The sequence below is a fragment of the Eucyclogobius newberryi genome, unplaced genomic scaffold (assembly GCF_026437365.1).
Source record: "Eucyclogobius newberryi isolate DKJ021-1_F unplaced genomic scaffold, fEucNew1.0.hap1 SCAF_11, whole genome shotgun sequence".
Taxonomy (NCBI): domain Eukaryota; kingdom Metazoa; phylum Chordata; class Actinopteri; order Gobiiformes; family Gobiidae; genus Eucyclogobius; species Eucyclogobius newberryi.
The window spans coordinates 37,650,516-37,667,018 of NW_027315735.1; the positions used below are offsets into that span (position 1 = coordinate 37,650,516).

The window sequence follows — 16,503 nt, forward strand, 5'->3', positions numbered from 1 at the left end:
AGTTTGGATTGAATTCTGCTCAAAAGGTCCAGATTTAGTCCTGGTATTGTCATGGTTTAGTCCTGGTTTAGACCTGGTTTAGACCTGGTTTAGTCCTGGTTTAGTCCTGGTTTAGACCTGGTTTAGACCTGGTTTAGTCCTGGTTTAGTCCTGGTTTAGACCTGGTTTAGACCTGGTTTAGACTTGGTTTAGTCCTGGTTTAGACCTGGTTTAGACTTGGTTTAGTCATGGTTTAGTCCTGGTCTAGACCTGGTTTAGTCCTGGTTTAGACCTGGTATTGTCCTGGTTTAGACCTGGTTTAGTCCTGGTTTAGACCTGGTTTAGACCTGGTTTAGTCCTGGTTTAGACCTGGTTTAGACCTGGTTTAGTCCTGGTTTAGACCTGGTTTAGTCCTGGTTTAGACCTGGTTTAGTCCTGGTTTATACCTGGTTTAGTCCTGGTTTAGTCCTGGTTTAGACCTGGTTTAGTCCTGGTTTAGTCCTGGTTTAGACATGGTTTAGTCCTGGTTTAGTCCTGGTTTAGTCCTGGTTTATACCTGGTTTAGTCCTGGTTTAGACCTGGTTTAGTCCTGGTTTAGACATGGTTTAGTCCTGGTTTAGTCCTGGTTTATACCTGGTTTAGTCCTGGTTTAGTCCTGGTTTAGACCTGGTTTAGTCCTGGTTTAGACATGGTTTAGTCCTGGTTTAGTCCTGGTTTAGTCCTGGTTTAGACCTGGTTTAGTCCTGGTTTAGACATGGTTTAGTCCTGGTTTAGTCCTGGTTTAGTCCTGGTTTAGACCTGGTTTAGTCCTGGTTTAGACCTGGTATTGTCCTGGTTTAGACCTGGTTTAGTCCTGGTTTAGTCCTGGTTTAGTCCTGGTTTAGACCTGGTTTAGTCCTGGTTTAGACCTGGTTTAGACCTGGTTTAGACCTGGTTTAGTCCTGGTTTAGACCTGGTTTAGACCTGGTTTAGACCTGGTTTAGTCCTGGTTTAGACCTGGTTTAGTCCTGGTTTAGACATGGTTTAGTCCTGGTTTATACCTGGTTTAGTCCTGGTTTAGTCCTGGTTTAGACCTGGTTTAGTCCTGGTTTAGACCTGGTTTAGACATGGTTTAGTCCTGGTTTAGTCCTGGTTTATACCTGGTTTAGTCCTGGTTTAGTCCTGGTTTAGACCTGGTTTAGTCCTGGTTTAGACATGGTTTAGTCCTGGTTTAGTCCTGGTTTATACCTGGTTTAGTCCTGGTTTAGTCCTGGTTTAGACCTGGTTTAGTCCTGGTTTAGACATGGTTTAGTCCTGGTTTAGTCCTGGTTTAGTCCTGGTTTAGACCTGGTTTAGTCCTGGTTTAGACATGGTTTAGTCCTGGTTTAGTCCTGGTTTAGTCCTGGTTTAGTCCTGGTTTAGACCTGGTTTAGTCCTGGTTTAGACATGGTTTAGTCCTGGTTTAGTCCTGGTTTAGTCCTGGTTTAGTCCTGGTTCAGGGTTACGTTCCCTCTTCGTAATGACGTCACTTACGTGCGCCGTGCCGACATTTCGTGCCGCTGACGCACAGCCGCAGACTCAGCGGAGCAGCAGCAGCAGAAAAAGCGGGACTTTGTAACACTTTTCTCGGTAAGATTCTGCTGTGAGGTCCGGTTCTGGCCATGAGCCGTAGAAGGAACCACAGTCCGGTGTCTGGACACGTTTAAGGCACAAATGAACTCGCAGACAACACAGAACAGCGCGGAGCCTGCGTGCTAATGGTGCTAATGGTGCTAATGGTGCTAATGGTGCTAATGTGGCTAATGGTGCTAATGGTGCTAATGTGGCTAAGCTAACAAACAAAGCCGCGGTTTGCGGCAGTTTGAGAGAAAATGATGCAGCGCAAACGTCACGCGCCAAACTGGGCGATTATAGCGTGACGTCACTGTGATAGTTTTATAAATAAATGAATAATGTTATTTTACAGATTGTAAAGGCCAAAAGCCAAAGCCGCGGAGCAAGGCGTTTACTGCAGAGACTAACTAACACCAGAGATCAGAGAGCGGGACTAACACCAGAGAGCGGGACTAACACCAGAGATCAGAGAGCAGGACTAACACCAGAGAGCGGGACTAACACCAGAGATCAGAGAGCAGGACTAACACCAGAGAGCGGGACTAACACCAGAGATCAGAGAGCGGGACTAACACCAGAGATCAGAGAGCGGGACTAACACCAGAGATCAGAGAGCGTAGGACTAACACCAGAGATCAGAGAGCGGGACTAACACCAGAGATCAGAGAGCGTAGGACTAACACCAGAGATCAGAGAGCGTAGGACTAACACCAGAGATCAGAGAGCGGGACTAACACCAGAGATCAGAGAGCGTAGGACTAACACCAGAGATCAGAGAGCGGGACTAACACCAGAGATCAGAGAGCGTAGGACTAACACCAGAGATCAGAGAGCGGGACTAACACCAGAGATCAGAGAGCGGGACTAACACCAGAGAGCGGGACTAACACCAGAGATCAGAGAGCAGGACTAACACCAGAGAGCGGGACTAACACCAGAGATCAGAGAGCGGGACTAACACCAGAGAGCGTAGGACTAACACCAGAGATCAGAGAGCGGGACTAACACCAGAGATCAGAGAGCGGGACTAACACCAGAGAGCGGGACTAACACCAGAGAGCGGGACTAACACCAGAGAGCGGGACTAACACCAGAGATCAGAGAGCGTAGGACTAACACCAGAGATCAGAGAGCGTAGGACTAACACCAGAGATCAGAGAGCGTAGGACTAACACCAGAGATCAGAGAGCGTAGGACTAACACCAGAGATCAGAGAGCGGGACTAACACCAGAGATCAGAGAGCGGGACTAACACCAGAGATCAGAGAGCGGGACTAACACCAGAGATCAGAGAGCGGGACTAACACCAGAGATCAGAGAGCGTAGGACTAACACCAGAGATCAGAGAGCGGAACTAACACCAGAGATCAGAGAGCGTAGGACTAACACCAGAGATCAGAGAGCGTAGGACTAACACCAGAGATCAGAGAGCGTAGGACTAACACCAGAGATCAGAGAGCGGGACTAACACCAGAGATCAGAGAGCGGGACTAACACCAGAGAGCGGGACTAACACCAGAGATCAGAGAGCGGGACTAACACCAGAGATCAGAGAGCGGGACTAACCAGAGATCAGAGAGCGGGACTAACACCAGAGATCAGAGAGCGGGACTAACACCAGAGATCAGAGAGCGTAGGACTAACACCAGAGATCAGAGAGCCGGACTAACACCAGAGATCAGAGGGCGTAGGACTAACACCAGAGATCGGACTAACACCAGAGATCAGAGAGCGGGACTAACACCAGAGATCGGACTAACACCAGAGAGCGTAGGACTAACACCAGAGATCAGAGAGCGTAGGACTAACACCGAAGAGCGAGCGTAGGACTAACACCAGAGATCGTAGGACTAAAACCAGAGAGCGGGACCTTTTCTGGAGGGGTGAGTTAAATGTAGGACTAGTCGACTAAAGACATGCCGATGACGACCGATTCTTTGATTGAAAAGGGGCGTGGCATAAGTGTCTCCAGGTGTGTTCTTCTCCTCTGACCTGAGCTTCTAGTCCACACTCAGTTACTCCAGGTTCCTCCAGGTTCTCTAGTTCCTCCAAGTTCTCCAGTTCCTCCAGGTTCCTTCAGGTTCCTCCAGGTTCTCTAGTTCCTCCAGGTTCTCCAGTTCCTCCAGGTTCCTTCAGGTTCTCCAGTTCCTCCAGGTTCCTTCAGGTTCTCCAGTGTGGAGATGTGCTCTCATTTAGTGTCCGCCCGTGTATTATTGATCGTTGACAGCCAATGACATGCGTTTATGTTGTCACGTGGTTTGACTGAGATTATGAGTGTATATTTAATGCTCACGTGGAACGCTGAGCTAACAAAGGAGATGTTCTGACTGAAGCTTTATCGTGAGTGAAATGTTCCGTACTGTCTGTTGCTGTGGTGTCTGGGAGGGCATCTGGTGTTGTCATGTGTTCAGCTCAAACCTGTCCACAAACTTCTCTTGGTTTAGTTTAGTCTCTTTGTTTTGTTCTGAAGTCTGGATGCTGATTGGCTCTGGTTCTGACGCTGGCTCATGATTGGCTCTGGTTCTGACGCTGGCTCATGATTGGCTCTGGTTCTGATGCTGGCCCATGATTGGCTCTGGTTCTGATGCTGGCTCATGATTGGTTCTGATGCTGGCCCACGATTGGCTCTGGTTCTGATGCTGGCTCATGATTGGTTCTGATGCTGGCCCACGATTGGCTCTGGTTCTGATGCTGGCCCATGATTGGCTCTGGTTCTGATGCTGGCCCATGATTGGCTCTGGTTCTGATGCTGGCCCATGATTGGCTCTGGTTTTGATGCTGGCCCATGATTGGCTCTGGTTCCGACGCTGGCTCATGATTGGTTCTGATGCTGGCCCACAATTGGCTCTGGTTCTGATGCTGGCCCACGATTGGCTCTGGTTCTGATGCTGGCCCATGATTGGCTCTGGTTTTGATTCTGGCCCACGATTGGCTCTGGTTCTGATGCTGGCCCACGATTGGCTCAGGTTCTGTCGCTGGCCCATGATTGGCTCTGGTTTTGATTCTGGCCCACGATTGGCTCTGGTTCTGATGCTGGCCCACGATTGGCTCTGGTTCTGATGCTGGCTCATGATTGGCTCTGGTTCTGATGCTGGCCCACGATTGGCTCTGGTTCTGATGCTGGCTCATGATTGGCTCTGGTTCTGATGCTGGCTCACGATTGGCTCTGGTTCTGATGCTGGCCCACGATTGGCTCTGGTTCTGATGCTGGCTCATGATTGGCTCTGGTTCTGATGCTGGCTCATGATTGGCTCTGGTTCTGATGCTGGCCCACGATTGGCTCTGGTTCTGATACTGGCCCACGATTGGCTCTGGTTCTGATGCTGGCTCATGATTGGCTCTGGTTCTGACGCTGGCTCATGATTGGCTCTGGTTCTGACGCTGGCTCATGATTGGCTCTGGTTCTGACGCTGGCTCATGATTGGCTCTGGTTCTGACGCTGGCTCATGATTGGCTCTGGTTCTGACGCTGGCTCATGATTGGCTCTGGTTCTGACGCTGGCTCATGATTGGTTCTGGTTCTGATGCTGGCCCACGATTGGTTCTGGCGCTGGCTCATGATTGGCTCTGGTTCTGACGCTGGCTCATGATTGGCTCTGGTTCTGATGCTGGCCCACGATTGGTTCTGGCGCTGGCTCATGATTGGCTCTGGTTCTGACGCTGGCTCATGATTGGCTCTGGTTCTGATGCTGGCCCACGATTGGTTCTGGCGCTGGCTCATGATTGGCTCTGGTTTTGATTCTGGCCCACGATTGGCTCTGGTTCTGATGCTGGCCCACGATTGGCTCAGGTTCTGTCGCTGGCCCATGATTGGCTCTGGTTTTGATTCTGGCCCACGATTGGCTCTGGTTCTGATGCTGGCCCACGATTGGCTCTGGTTCTGATGCTGGCTCATGATTGGCTCTGGTTCTGATGCTGGCCCACGATTGGCTCTGGTTCTGATGCTGGCTCATGATTGGCTCTGGTTCTGATGCTGGCTCACGATTGGCTCTGGTTCTGATGCTGGCCCACGATTGGCTCTGGTTCTGATGCTGGCTCATGATTGGCTCTGGTTCTGATGCTGGCTCATGATTGGCTCTGGTTCTGACGCTGGCTCATGATTGGCTCTGGTTCTGACGCTGGCTCATGATTGGCTCTGGTTCTGACGCTGGCTCATGATTGGCTCTGGTTCTGACGCTGGCTCATGATTGGCTCTGGTTCTGACGCTGGCTCATGATTGGCTCTGGTTCTGACGCTGGCTCATGATTGGCTCTGGTTCTGACGCTGGCTCATGATTGGCTCTGGTTCTGACGCTGGCTCATGATTGGTTCTGGTTCTGATGCTGGCCCACGATTGGTTCTGGCGCTGGCTCATGATTGGCTCTGGTTCTGACGCTGGCTCATGATTGGCTCTGGTTCTGATGCTGGCCCACGATTGGTTCTGGCGCTGGCTCATGATTGGCTCTGGTTCTGACGCTGGCTCATGATTGGCTCTGGTTCTGATGCTGGCCCACGATTGGCTCTGGTTCTGACGCTGGCTCACGATTGGTTCTGGTTCTGATGCTGGCCCACGATTGGTTCTGGTGCTGGCTCATGATTGGCTCTGGTTCTGATGCTGGCCCACGATTGGTTCTGGTGCTGGCTCATGATTGGCTCTTTCCGTTTGATGTCGTTATAGAAACTTATTTAAACAATTAAAATGCAAAACCTGTTTTATAAGAACCACTGGATTCTGTAGAATATTAGTGCTGTGGCTCTTATGTGGCTCATGTGGCTCATGAGGCTCTGACGTGGCTCTTGTGAGGCTCTCGGTGGCTCTCGCGTGGCTCTCGCGTGGCTCTCGCGTGGCTCTCGCGTGGCTCTTGTGTGCAGCAGGTGCTCCAGCTCCATCACATCAGGAAACGAATGACTTAAAATAAGAAACTTCTGAGTTGTAGCTGCCGTCATGTGGCAGCATTAGCATTAGCATTAGCTCCCTGTGCCGTTGAGGTGTTGTCTGCACTGAAATGGAGCAAAGGATCATGGTCTATGTTCCTGTGAAAAATGGATTTGCCTCATGTGTTACACTTGGTTTGGTCTGGTTTGGTTTGTTTTTTGTTTTGCTTGGTTTGGTCTAGTTTGGTCTGGTCTAATTTGGTTTGTTCTGGTTTAGTTTGGTTTGTTTTTTTCTGGTTTGGTCTAGTGTAGTTTGGGCTGGTCTAGTTTGGTCTGGTCTAGTTTTGCCTGATTTTGGTCTGTTTTTTTCTGGTTTGGTCTAGTTTGGTTTGGCCTGGTTTGGTCCAGTCTGGTCTTATTTGTGGTCTAATGGTTTCCATTAGCTTTGCTAAAGATGCTAACTCTGTGATTAAACATTATTGTACAACTCGCCCTCTAAATTCTAGAGGTTTATTGAGTTCTAATAAAGTCTAGCAACGTCATGAATCTGTCGCCATGGCAGCTGCGGCGGCCATCTTGTGACTGTAGAAACAGCAAATAATAAAACATTATGTAAAGGTGATAAAAACAGCAGTGTTTAAAGCAAAATATAATGTGTCCAGAGGGTGGAGCTGTGGTCTGGCCCTGTGGGCGGAGCTGTGGTCTGGCCCTGTGGGCGGAGCTGTGGTCTGGCCCTGTGGGCGGAGCTGTGGTCTGGCCCTGTGGGCGGAGCTGTGGTCTGGCCCTGTGGGTGGAGCTGTGGGTGGAGCTGTGGGTGGAGCTGTGGTCTGGCCCTGTGGGCGGAGCTGTGGTCTGGCCCTGTGGGCGGAGCTGTGGTCTGGCCCTGTGGGCGGAGCTGTGGTCTGGCCCTGTGGGCGGAGCTGTGGTCTGGCCCTGTGGGCGGAGCTGTGGTCTGGCCCTGTGGGTGGAGCTGTGGGCGGAGCTGTGGGTGGAGCTGTGGGTGGAGCTGTGGTCTGGCCCTGTGGGCGGAGCTGTGGTCTGGCCCTGTGGGCGGAGCTGTGGTCTGGCCCTGTGGGCGGAGCTGTGGTCTGGCCCTGTGGGTGGAGCTGTGGGCGGAGCTGTGGGTGGAGCTGTGGTCTGGCCCTGTGGGCGGAGCTGTGGTCTGGCCCTGTGGGCGGAGCTGTGGTCTGGCCCTGTGGGCGGAGCTGTGGGCGGAGCTGCCCCAAGGCCTAAACTCGCAGCTTCTACAGGAAAGAGTCAATGTGTCTTCTTTCTGTTCTCACGTCAAGTGATTTTGGCCTTCACTTGAGTTAGAGTTCTGCTCTGCTTGAGTTAGAGTTAGGGTCCTAATGATTGGTTGTTTCATGCCTGTCTCTGATTGGTCGAACACAACGCGAGGCTCACGCTGCAGACACGCCCCTCACAGATCTGCTCTCTGATTGGTCTGAACAGGAGACACAAACTGCTGCTTCTGCCGTTCTCCAGCTGGACCAAAACCAAACTTTAACTCACTTTTATTCATCGTGGTGGAAAACTGAGGTCCAGACTCTCTGAGGTCCTGACTCTCTCTGAGGTCCAGACTCTCTCTGAGGTCCAGACTCTCTCTGAGGTCCAGACTCTCTCTGAGGTCCAGACTCTGAGGTCCAGACTCTCTCTGAGGTCCAGACTCTGAGGTCCAGACTCTCTGAGGCCCTGACTCTCTTTGAGGTCCAGACTCTCTGAGGTCCAGACTCTGAGGTCCAGACTCTCTCTGAGGTCCAGACTCTCTGAGGTCCAGACTCTGAGGTCCAGACTCTCTGAGGTCCAGACTCTCTCTGAGGTCCAGACTCTCTGAGGTCCTGACTCTCTTTGAGGTCCAGACTCTCTGAGGTCCAGACTCTCTGAGGTCCAGACTCTCTCTGAGGTCCAGACTCTCTCTGAGGTCCAGACTCTCTGAGGCCCTGACTCTCTATGAGATCCAGACTCTCTGAGGTCCAGACTCTCTCTGAGGTCCAGACTCGCTCTGAGGTCCAGACTCTCTGAGGTCAAGACTCTCTCTGAGGTCCAGACTCTGAGGTCCAGACTCTGAGGTCCAGACTCTGAGGTCCAGACTCTCTGAGGTCCAGACTCTCTCTGAGGTCCAGACTCTCTGAGGTCCAGACTCTCTCTGAGGTCCAGCCTCTCTTTGAGATCCAGACTCTCTGAGGTCCAGACTCTCTCTGAGGTCCAGACTCTCTCTGAGGTCCAGACTCTCTGAGGTCCTGACTCTCTCTGAGGTCCAGACTCTCTCTGAGGTCCAGACTCTCTCTGAGGTCCAGACTCTCTCTGAGGTCCAGACTCTCTGAGGTCCAGACTCTCTCTGAGGTCCTGACTCTCTGAGGTCCAGACTCTGAGGTCCAGACTCTCTCTGAGGTCCAGACTCTCTCTGAGGTCCTGACTCTTTATGAGGTCCAGACTCTCTGAGGTCCTGACTCTCTTTGAGGTCCAGACTCTGAGGTCCAGACTCTCTGAGGCCCTGACTCTCTTTGAGGTCCAGACTCTCTGAGGTCCAGACTCTGAGGTCCAGACTCTCTCTGAGGTCCAGACTCTCTGAGGTCCAGACTCTGAGGTCCAGACTCTCTGAGGTCCAGACTCTCTCTGAGGTCCAGACTCTCTGAGGTCCTGACTCTCTTTGAGGTCCAGACTCTCTGAGGTCCAGACTCTCTGAGGTCCAGACTCTCTCTGAGGTCCAGACTCTCTCTGAGGTCCAGACTCTCTGAGGCCCTGACTCTCTATGAGATCCAGACTCTCTGAGGTCCAGACTCTCTCTGAGGTCCAGACTCGCTCTGAGGTCCAGACTCTCTGAGGTCAAGACTCTCTCTGAGGTCCAGACTCTGAGGTCCAGACTCTGAGGTCCAGACTCTGAGGTCCAGACTCTCTGAGGTCCAGACTCTCTCTGAGGTCCAGCCTCTCTTTGAGATCCAGACTCTCTGAGGTCCAGACTCTCTCTGAGGTCCAGACTCTCTGAGGTCCAGACTCTCTGAGGTCCAGACTCTCTGAGGTCCTGACTCTCTGAGGTCCAGACTCTCTCTGAGGTCCAGACTCTCTCTGAGGTCCAGACTCTCTCTGAGGTCCAGACTCTCTGAGGTCCAGACTCTCTCTGAGGTCCTGACTCTCTGAGGTCCAGACTCTGAGGTCCAGACTCTCTCTGAGGTCCAGACTCTCTCTGAGGTCCTGACTCTTTATGAGGTCCAGACTCTCTCTGAGGTCCTGACTCTGAGGTCCAGACTCTGAGGTCCAGACTCTCTGAGGCCCTGACTCTCTTTGAGGTCCAGACTCTCTGAGGTCCAGACTCTGAGGTCCAGACTCTCTCTGAGGTCCAGACTCTCTGAGGTCCAGACTCTGAGGTCCAGACTCTCTGAGGTCCAGACTCTCTCTGAGGTCCAGACTCTCTGAGGTCCTGACTCTCTTTGAGGTCCAGACTCTCTGAGGTCCAGACTCTCTGAGGTCCAAACTCTCTCTGAGGTCCAAACTCTCTCTGAGGTCCAGACTCTCTGAGGTCCAGACTCTCTGAGGTCCAGACTCTCTCTGAGGTCCAGACTCTCTCTGAGGTCCAGACTCTCTGAGGTCCAGACTCTCTCTGAGGTCCAGACTCTCTCTCTGGGGTCCAGACTCTCTCTGAGGTCCAGACTCTCTGAGGTCCAGACTCTCTCTGAGGTCCAGACTCTGAGGTCCAGACTCTGAGGTCCAGACTCTCTCTGAGGTCCAGACTCTCTCTGAGGTCCAGACTCTCTCTGAGGTCCAGACTCTCTGAGGTCCAGACTCTCTCTGAGGTCCAGACTCTCTCTGAGGTCCAGACTCTGAGGTCCAGACTCTGAGGTCCAGACTCTGAGGTCCAGACTCTCTCTGAGGTCCAGACTCTCTCTGAGGTCCAGACTCTCTGAGGTCCAGACTCTGAGGTTCAGACTCTCTCTGAGGTCCAGACTCGCTCTGAGGTCCAGACTCTCTCTGAGGTCCAGACTCTCTCTCTGGGGTCCAGACTCTCTCTGAGGTCCAGACTCTCTGAGGTCCAGACTCTCTGAGGTCCAAACTCTCTCTGAGGTCCAGACTCTGAGGTCCAGACTCTGAGGTCCAGACTCTCTCTGAGGTCCAGACTCTCTCTGAGGTCCAGACTCTCTGAGGTCCAGACTCTCTCTGAGGTCCAGACTCTGAGGTCCAGACTCTCTCTGAGGTCCAGACTCTCTCTGAGGTCCAGACTCTCTCTGAGGTCCAGACTCTCTGAGGTCCAGACTCTCTCTGAGGTCCAGACTCTCTCTGAGGTCCAGACTCTCTGAGGTCCAGACTCTCTGAGGTCCAGACTCTCTCTCTGGGGTCCAGACTCTCTCTGAGGTCCAGACTCTCTGAGGTCCAAACTCTCTCTGAGGTCCAGACTCTGAGGTCCAGACTCTCTCTGAGGTCCAGACTCTCTCCGAGGTCCAGACTCTCTGAGGTCCAGACTCTCTCTGAGGTCCAGACTCTCTGAGGTCCAGACTCTCTGAGGTCCAGACTCTCTCTGAGGTCCAGACTCTCTGAGGTCCAGACTCTCTGAGGTCCAGACTCTCTCTGAGGTCCAGACTCTCTGAGGTCCAAACTCTCTCTGAGGTCCAGACTCTGAGGTCCAGACTCTCTCTGAGGTCCAGACTCTCTCTGAGGTCCAGACTCTCTGAGGTCCAGACTCTCTCTGAGGTCCAGACTCTCTCTGAGGTCCAGACTCTGAGGTCCAGACTCTGAGGTCCAGACTCTCTCTGAGGTCCAGACTCGCTCTGAGGTCCGGTCTGAGGTCTTGTGTCAGTGTAAAATGGGCTCGTCTGATTGGCTGGTTCATGTTGGCGGCGTTAGCGTGTGGTGGCTCTAACCCTTGACCTCTCTCCTCAGGCCTGACCTCTGACCTCTGACCTCATGGCGGTGGTCATCCGTCTCCAGGGTCTTCCCATCGTTGCCGGGACGATGGACATCAGACACTTCTTCTCGGGGCTAACGATCCCAGACGGCGGCGTGCACATCGTGGGCGGCGAACACGGCGAGGCATTCATCGTTTTTGCCACAGACGAAGACGCTCGGCTCGGGATGATGCGAGGGGGCGGAGCCATCAAAGGCTCTAAGGTCTCGCTGTTACTGAGCAGTAAAACTGAGATGCAGAACACCATCGAACTGAGCCGCCGCCGCTTTGAGCCCGCCTCCACAGAAGCCCCGCCCACAGGGACACGCCCACCCACAGCAGCCCCGCCCGCCATCGCTCCCTCCGCCCCCCAACGCCCCGCCCAGTTTACTGCCCCCGCCCCTTTAACGCAGGAGCCCAAAGCTCCGCCCAACATGGCCCCGCCCTTTCCCCCCAGCTTTAGCTCCACCCCCAGCTACAGCTCCGCCCCCACGCTCACCACGGCACTGGCGTCTCTGAACCCGCCCCTCATGGCGGCCCTGCCCCCGATGCCCTCCCTGGCTCCGCCCTCGGTCCCGCCCATGTCTCACCTGGGTCACATGACGTCGCTTCCCCCTTTTAACCCTTCGCTGCCTCCTCCTCTGGCCTCGCCCAACCCTCTGCTCTTTAACCCTCTGAACCCAATGGCCACGCCCCTCCCCCCTCTGGGCCTGCACATGAAGCCCTGCCCCGCCCCTATGAACCCCGACGACCTGGTGCTCACGGTGCAGAACCTGCCGTTCTCATGTTCCGACGGCGAGGTCCGAGACTTCTTTAGGGGCGGAGCCGTGGAAGGCGTGCGCTTCGTAAGAGACACTCAAGGCCGGCCCACGGGACGCGCTCTGGTCCGTTTTTACTCCGCCCAGGACAGTTACGAGGCACTGAAGCGAGGAGGCGGAGCTTTAGGCCAGCGATACGTGGAGGTAAGCCCCGCCTCCGAGCGCCAGTGGAACAGCGTGAGTGACAAAGAGGCGGAGCATCAAATGGAGCGTGGTCGTTTGTCTCAGGTTGGCGCTCACAGAGACCAGAGGGGGCGCTCTCGCTCGCCTCACAGACAGACGGACCTGTGCGTGTACCTCAAAGGTCTGCCCTACGAAGTGGACAAGAACCAGATCAAAGAGTTCTTCAAGAGCCTGTCTGTGGTGGACGACACTATGTACATCGCCTACGGCCCCAACGGGAAGGCCACGGGCGAAGGCTTCGTGGAGTTCAGCGCTGAGCAGGACTATAAGATCGCTCTGGGGGCCCACATGCAGTACATGGGGGCCCGCTTCATCCAGGTCCATCCCATCAGCCGCAAAGGCATGATGGACAAGATCGAACAGATCCGCAAACGCGACAGCGACGGGAAGAGCGCCGACTCCACCCGAGCGCCCAAAACCTGCGTCCACATCACCAACATCCCCTACAACGTGAGCCGCAAGGACGTGCGCGGCTTCCTGGACGGGCTGAGCGTGTACGAGGACTCAATGAAGGTCCTGACCGACGCCCACGGTAACGGTCTGGGTCAAGCGGTCGTCCAGCTTCGCTCGGACGAAGACGCTCGTAAAGCTGAGCGTCTTCACCGCCAGAAACTGAACGGACGCGACGCCTTCGTCCACCTCGTCACCTACGACCACATGAAGGAGGTGGAGCGAAACCCTCCGCCGCAGAACAAACGAGGACAAAGACCCGCCCTCAGCCAGCCTCCGCCCCCCTCGCACATGACCCCGCCTCCATCCCACCTGGGACCGCCCCCAGGACACGCCTTTGGAGCTCTCGGAGATGACTTTAGCTTCATCCGGAACCCGGCCCCCTTCGCTCCTCCTTTCTCCGGCCCCGGTAACGGCTTGGCCCCGCCCCCGATCCCTCCCCTAGGCCCCGGCATGGGCCCCGGCATGGGCCCCGGCATGGGCCCCGGCATGGGTCCGGACCTGTCGGTCCCGCCTCCTCTGGTGCCCGGGCTCCCGGCGCCGATGCTGGAGCCGCCCGGCTTCAGGGCGAGCGCTCCGTTCAGTCAGGACCTGAGAGGCACCGCGCCTTTCGACGGACGCAAAACGCCAAACCGTAACAACGGAAACGCCCCCAGGCCCGGAGCTCCACCCCCTACCTTCCCCCCAGACCCCACCCTCAGGAACGCCCCTCCTCCCGTGGCTAACGCTAACGGCGGCGGTCCGGCGATCGTGAAGCTGCAGAACATGCCGTTCACCGTGACGCCGGACGAGATCATGGACTTCTTCTACGGTTACCAGGTGGTGCCCGGTTCTGTTTGTCTGCAGTTCAACGACAAAGGCCTGCCCACCGGAGAGGCCATGGTCGCCTTCCAGAGCCCCGACGAGGCCAGCGCCGCCGTGTCGGACCTCAACGAGAGGCCCATCGGCTCACGCAAGGTCAAGATCAGCCTCGGGTGATCCACGAGGAGAGGACTGACCCGAATGCCCTCTGAGACCCCTCCCACCTCCTCTGAGACCCCTCCCACCTCCTCTGAGACCCCTCCCACCTCCTCTGAGACCCCTCCCACCTCCTCTTAGACCCCTCCCACCTCCTCTGAGACCCCTCCCACCTCCTCTTAGACCCCTCCCACCTCCTCTGAGACCCCTCCCACCTCCTCTTAGACCCCTCCCACCTCCTCTGAGACCCCTCCCACCTCCTCTTAGACCCCTCCCACCTCCTGCTCTAGGGCTGGACTGTGTAAATATTCAGACGGTTCTTTGTGTTTTTGAAGCTCTTGTGGTCGAGATGTTTCTGCTCTGAATGTGCTGAAGATGAAGCTCTGTCGTGGTCTTCAAGTGTTTTTGCCAAACGTTCCTGCAGCGTGCTCATGTCTGTGCTCATGTCTGTGCTCATGTCTGTGCTCATGTCTGTGCTCATGTCTGTGCTCATGTGTCTCAAATGATGCTTTATTATGATTATGCTTATCATTTAGAATGCCGTGTTTCAAACTGGGTTCTCCTGATTTTTAAAGCAGTGCTGATGTTTCTCAGATGAAGCTGGATGCCCTGACACAAAATGGCTGCTTGTGATGCTCGTTTGTTCTGAAATGTGATTTAAACTGAGATGAAATGTTTTTGCTCTGGTTTAAGTCTTTATGTTTGTTTCATGAAGAACGTCTTTGTTTGTGACAAATGAGAAGTTTCTTCTGGATCAATAAAGTTTCAATGGTAAAAATCCAACAAAAAGACAAACTACGTCCGTTTGATGAAGTTCTGCTGAAAATACATTTCTGTTTAGTGTTTTCATCATTGTCGTGCCAGAGAAGAGGACAAATGTCCCGCACCTGGAGCAGGACATGTCCCGCACCTGGAGCAGGACATGTCCCGCACCTGGAGCAGGACATGTCCCACTGAAGGCTTCACCTGGAGCTCTTCACCTGGAGCTCTTCATCTGGAGCTCTTCATCTGGAGCTCTTCATCTGGAGCTCTTCATCTGGAGCTCTTCATCTGGAGCTCTTCATCTGGAGCTCTTCACCTGGAGCTCTTCATCTGGAGCTCTTCATCTGGAGCTCTTCATCTGGAGCTCTTCATCTGGAGCTCTTCACCTGGAGCTCTTCACCTGGAGCTCTTCACCTGGAGCTCTTCATCTGGAGCTCTTCATCTGGAGCTCTTCACCTGGAGCTCTTCACCTGGAGCTCTTCATCTGGAGCTCTTCATCTGGAGCTCTTCATCTGGAGCTCTTCATCTGGAGCTCTTCACCTGGAGCTCTTCATCTGGAGCGCTTCACCTGGAGCTCTTCACCTGGAGCTCTTCACCTGGAGCTCTTCATCTGGAGCTCTTCACCTGGAGCTCTTCACCTGGAGCTCTTCACCTGGAGCTCTTCACCTGGAGCACCTGGAGCTCTTCATCTGGAGCTCTTCATCTGGAGCTCTTCACCTGGAGCTCTTCATCTGGAGCTCTTCACCTGGAGCTCTTCACCTGGAGCTCTTCACCTGGAGCTCTTCACCTGGAGCTCTTCACCTGGAGCTCTTCATCTGGAGCTCTTCATCTGGAGCTCTTCACCTGGAGCTCTTCACCTGGAGCTCTTCACCTGGAGCTCTTCATCTGGAGCTCTTCACCTGGAGCTCTTCACCTGGAGCTCTTCATCTGGAGCTCTTCATCTGGAGCTCTTCACCTGGAGCTCTTCACCTGGAGCTCTTCATCTGGAGCTCTTCACCTGGAGCTCTTCACCTGGAGCTCTTCATCTGGAGCTCTTCACCTGGAGCTCTTCACCTGGAGCTCTTCACCTGGAGCTCTTCACCTGGAGCTCTTCACCTGGAGCTCTTCACCTGGAGCTCTTCATCTGGAGCTCTTCACCTGGAGCTCTTCACCTGGAGCTCTTCATCTGGAGCTCTTCACCTGGAGCTCTTCACCTGGAGCTCTTCACCTGGAGCTCTTCACCTGGAGCTCTTCATCTGGAGCTCTTCATCTGGAGAGAAGAAGAAGATCAAACATGTTAACAGTTGTTTCACGTGGAACATCCCAGGCCCAGGTTCAGACTCACTGAAGGTGCAGAGATGATGCTCGCTGTAGACCCGGCTACTTCTGTTTGCCTTAAAAACACAGAGCTCCACTTCCTGTTCATTCATTCTTTTGGAGAATTTCACTAAACTAATAATGAAGACAAAGAGTGATAATCACATGGTCAGACGTTATGGCCCGTGTAAACTTCACCTGGAGACGGACCTAATGCTAATGCTAATGCTAACAATAAATGTGATCAATAATGTTCAAACTTCTGTCATTACGACACTTCTGTTAAAACACTTCTGTCGTAACGACACTTCTGTTATAACACTTCTGTTATAACACTTCTGTCGTAACGACACTTCTGTTATGACACTTCTGTTATAACACTTCTGTCGTAACGACACTTCAGTTATAACACTTCTGTTATAACACTTCTGTTATAACACTTTTGTTATGACACTTTTGTTATGACACTTCTGTCGTAACGACACTTCTGTTATGACACTTCTGTTATGACACTTCTGTCGTAACGACACTTCAGTTATAACACTTCTGTTATGACACTTCTGTCGTAACGACACTTCAGTTATAACACTTCTGTTATGACACTTCTGTCGTAACGACACTTCTGTTATGACACTTCTGTTATGACACTTCTGTCGTAACGACACTTCAGTTATAACACTTCTGTTATGACACTTCTGTCGTAACGACACTTCAGTTATAACACTTCTGTTATGACA

The 16,503-nt window shown here is 53.5% G+C and overlaps 1 protein-coding gene across 2 annotated transcripts in view; it reads left to right on the plus strand.

Moving 5' to 3' along the window:
* Positions 1-1,490: 1,490 nt before the first annotated feature.
* LOC140354822 (copine-1-like) overlaps positions 1,491-16,503 on the plus strand; it is a 46,811-nt gene continuing 31,798 nt past the window's right edge. Inside the window, exons 1-2 of one of the 2 annotated variants that reach the window (XM_072440062.1) lie at positions 1,491-1,587; positions 11,297-14,355. In XM_072440062.1, the coding sequence (XP_072296163.1) occupies positions 11,321-13,729 (2,409 nt within the window). In that variant the 5' untranslated portion in view covers positions 1,491-1,587; positions 11,297-11,320 and the 3' untranslated portion in view covers positions 13,730-14,355. Of the gene's footprint in view, positions 1,588-11,296; positions 14,356-16,503 lie in introns of those variants that run through there. The other variant, XM_072440063.1, reaches the window with a different exon arrangement.